This window comes from Carlito syrichta, unplaced genomic scaffold (genome assembly GCF_000164805.1).
Source record: "Carlito syrichta isolate Samal-C Ts95f unplaced genomic scaffold, Tarsius_syrichta-2.0.1 Scaffold153732, whole genome shotgun sequence".
Lineage (NCBI taxonomy): Eukaryota > Metazoa > Chordata > Mammalia > Primates > Tarsiidae > Carlito > Carlito syrichta.
The window spans coordinates 5466-11170 of NW_007097828.1; the positions used below are offsets into that span (position 1 = coordinate 5466).

Sequence of the window (5705 nt, forward strand, 5' to 3'; positions counted from 1 at the left end):
CTCAGCCTCCTAAGGTGCTGGGGTGACAGGCTGAGCCACCGCACCCAGCCGAACCCTGTTCCTGTGGAAAGTCTGCATTTCCCAGCTGACTGTAGGCTTCGGTTAGTTCTAAAAGCCCCGACGTGGCTTCCTGGCAGTTGGGACTTGCACGGCCTGAACCAGAGCCACGGGAGATGTGCCCCATGGAGGCCCTGGGCTCCGTGGCTCCTTCATCCTGGCTGCCACCCAGGGAATTTGCACCCAGTGAGGGTGGCAATGCAGGGTCCCGGAAGCTTCTGTGGCTGCAGCAGGTGACCACGCCGTACACGCCTGGGAGCCCAGGATGCAGGCCCGCATGGGAGAGGCCAGAGAGGTGTAGGGTCCAGGTCCGCGGGGTCCCCCAGCATCCGCCCAGCCTCGTGCTTTGACAGAAGGCTGGGTTCACCTTGGGCTGCCACGTGGCAGAGGCCATGTCTGAAAAGGCAGGGCACGGGCCTCCTTGTCCGACTCAGATAGGGCTCGAGCTTAGCTCACCAGGGTGCGTGCAGGACAGGAGGTTGGTGCCCCAGGGAGGAATTCCAGCCAGGGGCCCAGCCCTGTTGGGGGCACCAGGGAGGCAGACAGGAGAGGCACAGGGTGGGCGCTCGGTCAGCTGGTGACGGTGTGGCCAGGTCGCGGCAGGATTGGGCCCGCTGCAGCCCCTTCCTGAGCACCTTGTCCCCTCCCTCCGGCCTCCTCCAGGACTGCCTCCGGGCTTGCCAGGAGCAGATCGAAGCCCTGCTGGAGTCCAGCCTGCGCCAGGCCCAGCAGAACTTGGACCCCAAGGCCGCGGAGGAAGAGGAGGAGGAGGAGGAGGAGGTGGACCTGGCTTGCACACCCACCGACGTGCGGGACGTGGACATCTGAGGGGGCGGGCGGGCGCCACCGCCACCCACGGTGGGGGGAGGGCGGCCCCAAGTGCTCCCAAGGGTCCCTCTTCTCCGGGACGTTTTGCTACCAGAAGGGGACGCTTCATTCTTCTTGTTGTTGCTGGGTTTTTTTTTTTTTCCTTTTGCTCTTTCTTCTTTCTGTCTCTGACTTCAGCAAAAGAAAAAAATTACCCAAAAAGTCTTTTTAAAAAAAAAAAGAGAGAGAGAGAGAGAGAACAAGAAATAGTATTTGCAGAGCCCCGAGTGGCAGGGGAAGAGGGAGGTTTGTGCTACAAAAAATAGATGACTTTTACACCCCAATAATCAACTAGTTTTTCTGTTAATGTTCCTGTCTCAGTGTCGTAAGAATAGGCATTAACACGAAGAGTCCAGGGAAGCCTTAGTGTTGATTCTTCTTACTTTTTTTTTTAAGAAAAGCATAAAAACATTTTTAAAAAATAGAAAAAAAATTCAGCAAACCATTTTTTAAAGTAGAAGAGGGTTTTAGGTAGTTTTTTGAAAACGTGATCCTCGGGCCTCCCCCGAGGAGCACGGCTTTAGTGAGCTCTAGGCATTCAGTATCTCGCTCACGCATGTAGTCACTTTATAAGCCATGTGTATGTGTATGTTATTTTGTAGGTAGACGTGTAGCCTCTTCACCTTACGGATGGTCGATGTCACCTCTCGCTAGGGTAGCGTGCGTGGTAGGGTGTCCTCGGGCTGCCACCACCTCCCAGCCCCTCTTGGTGGGCGTGCGCCCCCCTGGGGTCCCCGGCCGGCGTGGCGGTATCAGGCAGGCCAGCGGCCCGGACCCTTGCCACCCGCTACTAGGAAGAGAAGATGACATAGCGACATAATACATTGTATTTTTATAATCTTCCTATTTTTGTAGTGACCTGTTTATGGGAGGCTGGGTCTTTTTTTCTTTTTTTTCTTTTGTTCCTTCTTCTTCTCCTCCTCGATATTCTAAAACCATTCCATTTCAAAGCACTTTCGGGCGAGTAGTTGTAGGGAGTATCGCGGTGTACGCTGTGTGCGGAGGAAGGGCGGTTTTCTGATGGAATGGTTTGGGAATTTTCTCGCACTCGTGCGCAAGCAGGATTTGGGGGCGCGTGCACGTGGCTGTGGTGTGAGCGCAGGCGGGTGTTTGGAAGGCTTTGCTGCAGTTGGGAAGAGAGAGACCTGCATTCTCACGTTGCCAGGATGATAACAGACGTTCCTTTCCCTTTGTCTAAAGAAGCTGAGGTTTAGGGACCCTTTGGTGCCGACTGGTGTTTCAAAGTGGGGACCTGTGAGGTTTACCAAGAGGACAGGCAGCTCAAGGGTGACCTGGAGATGTTTCACCACGGAAGGTTTTTAAACACTAAAATATATAATTTATAGGCTAAAGAGAATATTTATTGCAGAGGATGTTCAGAAGGCCAGTATGACTTATAAGTAATGCAATCTCCCCTCGATTCTCTCACTCACACTCACACACACACACACACACACACACACACACACACACACACCTTTCTGCCTCTGATGTTGCAGGGCGCGTACTATTTCCACAGGATAGGGCCTTTGGTAGGGCACACCAAGACATCGTTTCAGCCTGTTCGGCCAAGTTTCCCCAACGGGGCCCGGCCTGAGAGGCGTCGGAGCCACCGGGAAAAGAGGGGACGCTGAAGCAGGCGCAGTTCCGACGTATTCTCAGTCCCGGCCCCCTCCTTTAAAAAAAAAAAAAAAGCATTCGCAACAGGTAGGCGATTTGCACATCTTGGCTGCGAACCTTGTCGTTTTTACGGAGGAAGTGTTGAAACGAGGTGGCGAGCGCGTGGGGGACGATGGTGTGAGGGAGGGTGGCGAGAAGAGGCCTGAGAAGGAGGCTCCCGGCGGGAAGGGGCGGTCGCCGCCCCAGGGACAGGCTAGGCTCTGTTTTCTTGCTGCGCCTGCTACGGATGGTGTCCCGGCACGGTTTGGAAACAGATTTCACGTTGCTTCTCTCTTGTCTCTTTCACATTGTTTTGCTGCTATTGGAGATCCAGTTTTTTTTTTAATTTTCGTTTTGTTTTACGATGTCATATACTGCCATGTTCTAGTTTTAATTTTCTCGTAGAAGATTGTCTTGCAGATGCCTTTTTTGTAGGGTTTTTTTTTTTTTTTTTTTTTTTTTTTATGTGATCAGTTTTGACTTAATGTGATTTACTGCTCTATTCCAAAAAGGTTCCTGTGTCACAATTACCTCATGCTTCACTTAGCCATGTGTGGACCCGGCGGTCAGGGTCTAGTCTGCCCGGGCAGACGGACGTGCGGACGGACAAGATCCCACACCGGCCCGCCGTGGGAGGGTTGGGGGGGAAGGGAGTCGGGCGTCTCCGGAGACCGGGCTGCGTCTGTCCGTTTTCTTTCCCTTATGCCTGTTAACGCTGGACGCTCCACTCGACCTGGGATGTATCATCATAGTAGTTTTGACAGCTGTATCATTCCTTGCGTGTAGTTATGAAAGTTGCATTATTATTATTATTATTATTATTATTATAACAAATGTCTTACGTGCCACCCGTGGTGCTGCGCCCGTAGGACTCTGTCATTCGGGATGATTGGAATCGCTTCTGGAGTTTGTCCAAGTTTTTGGTGTTTAATCTGTCATGTACTCGTGTCGTGTTTCTTGTCGTTCTGTTAATTACAGCGTGATGCTAATTTAAAGAGACTCCATATCTCAATGAAGCCCAATTCACAGTGTTGCGTGTCCCAGTCGCCCAGCAAGCTGCCAAACCAAAAGAAATCACACCCGTCTGAGGGCCACCCGCGTGTGGCTGGGGCCCGTCCTTCCCCCCCCAGCGGGGTCCACCCATGCCCCTCCGGGACACCGCTGGCCTCCGCCCTTCCACGCGGGGCCTTGAGGGACGCTGCGTCCAGGGGGACGGGGCGAGGGCCGCGTGTCTCGGAGGTTGTGTGTGCCCAGAGCCCAAGGCTGGTGGCAGGTCCACGGGGCACCGCGGAGTCCCTGTCCTGCGACACGCACGTCTGCGAGGGTCTCCGGCCGGCCGGCCGGCGGGCGGTCTGGCTCTGTGTCTTTCTGGCTGCGCACCGCGGCACTTCCCGGCACGGACATGTAACCGGCACGTTTCCAGCAGAAAACAAAAGACAAAACATGAGAAGTCTAGAAATAAAACTGGTAAAAACCCCAGTGTGGTGCCTGCCTGTTTGTTTCCCGGGCTGGCAAGGAGCCAGGGGCGTGTGGCCTGGGGCCCTGGCACCAGGGCGGCGGGGGGACGCGTCACTCTGTCCTGTGCCCTGTGGGAAGTCCAGGAGCATCTCTGACCTCTGCCCGCTAGGGGACAGGCGCACCACCCCCGGGTGACAACCAGGCATTCTCCTGACATTGCCCGATGTACCCCGGGGTGGGGGGGCAGGATGACCCAGGAGCATGGCATGTTCTCCAGCTGGGAGAAGCCCAGACCTGCAGGGGCTGGAGGTGAGAGGGACCTCGCTTGGACCCCGGAAAGCTCCCCGCTGGCAGCCTGGCTGGGCAAGCCCACCCCCAGCCGCCAGGACAACATGGCCCTGTGACGTGAGCGGTGCCCGCCGACCAGGAGCAGCTCCCAGCCCTCCCCAGTTTGCCTTCCCAGATTATTTGCAGATAGGAAAATAAACAGCCGCATTCACTCACCCAAACTGCTGTTTACTCTGGGTGAATCACGTCCTAGGCAACGCCAGGCTTGGAGAGCAAAGCGCTGTGTCAGTGCCATGGTCCGGGCGGCCCTTCAGATGGACCGGGGGACGCCTGTGACGTCTGCCTCTGGATGTCAGATGCACGTGGCTGGTCTGATTTCCAAACCGCCGGGGGCAGAGGTGGACAGCCGGGAGTGCCCCAGGGAGATGGCGGCAGATCTTGGTGGCGGCTCTGGTCCTGTCTATGACACGCCGACCTGTCCTGCACCGAAGATGGACATTGCCTGTCAAGATCGTGTGGGCCTGGTGAAGTGCCTACTGCGTGCCTCCTTGCTGGGCAGGGTGCTCCCCAGACGGTCTCGGTGGGGCCCTGTGTGGTCGGCACGCTGGGTCCCATCAGCAAGAGCTCAAGGGACTGTTCTGCCTTTTTTTTTTTTTTTTGAGTCAGCGTCTCACTGTCGCCCAGGCTGGAGTGCAGTGGCACACTCACGGCCACCACAGCCTCGACCTGCTGGGCTCAGGCGGTCCTTCCGCCTCAGCCTTCCAAGTAGCTGAAACCACAGGTGCGTGCCACCACGTCCAGCTAATTTTTTGATTCATTGTAGTACGAGACGAGGCCTCACCCAATTGCCCAAGCTGGTCTCCAGCTCCCGGGCTCAGGCAGTCCTCTCGCCTTCACCTCCCAAAGTGCTGGGGTTATAGGCGGGAGCCACTACGCCAGGCCTTTTGCATTTTTGCAAGACGAAGACGGGTGAGCAGGCCGACTGGTGTGACAGACCGAAGGAGCAGCGTGTCACCCAGGAGAGGGAGCCAACGTGGGCTTGGGCCAGGGCCCTACAGAGTCCACGCGAGGCAGCCTGGCAGGGGGCTGAGTGGTCTCGTCTCTGCATCAGTAGCGGCATCCAGCCATGGAGCGGTCTGTGAGGCCCCACCCCTGGTCGAGCAGACGGACCCAAGACGTCCAGCCCCTCTGGGCCCAGTTCCGAACTCTCAGACTCAACTGATGCCACCTCGCACAGCGTGGCGGCGCGGCGACCCCTCCCGCGAGGCGGGAAGGCCCGGCCCCCGCCGGACGTCCGGCTGCTGCACGCACGGGGTGACGGTGAACAGCAGCCCCTTCCCAGAAGGCTGTGCCCGCAGGGCCCACGTCCCCACCCG

General features: G+C 56.8%; 2 protein-coding genes across 2 annotated transcripts in view; one reads left to right on the forward strand and one right to left on the reverse strand.

Moving 5' to 3' along the window:
* Positions 1-1117, forward strand: part of CCND1 (cyclin D1) — a 6518-nt gene extending 5401 nt beyond the window's left edge. The window contains exon 3 of the mRNA XM_008050819.1: positions 721-1117. Within this exon, the coding sequence (XP_008049010.1) occupies positions 721-885 (165 nt within the window). The 3' untranslated portion in view covers positions 886-1117. The remainder of the gene's footprint in view (positions 1-720) is intronic.
* A 2540-nt stretch (positions 1118-3657) lies between these two features.
* Positions 3658-5705, reverse strand: part of ORAOV1 (oral cancer overexpressed 1) — a 39742-nt gene continuing 37694 nt past the window's right edge. The window contains 3 exon segments of the mRNA XM_021708983.1: positions 3658-3876; positions 3879-3970; positions 4692-4809. Coding sequence (XP_021564658.1) covers positions 3658-3876; positions 3879-3970; positions 4692-4809 — 429 coding nt within the window.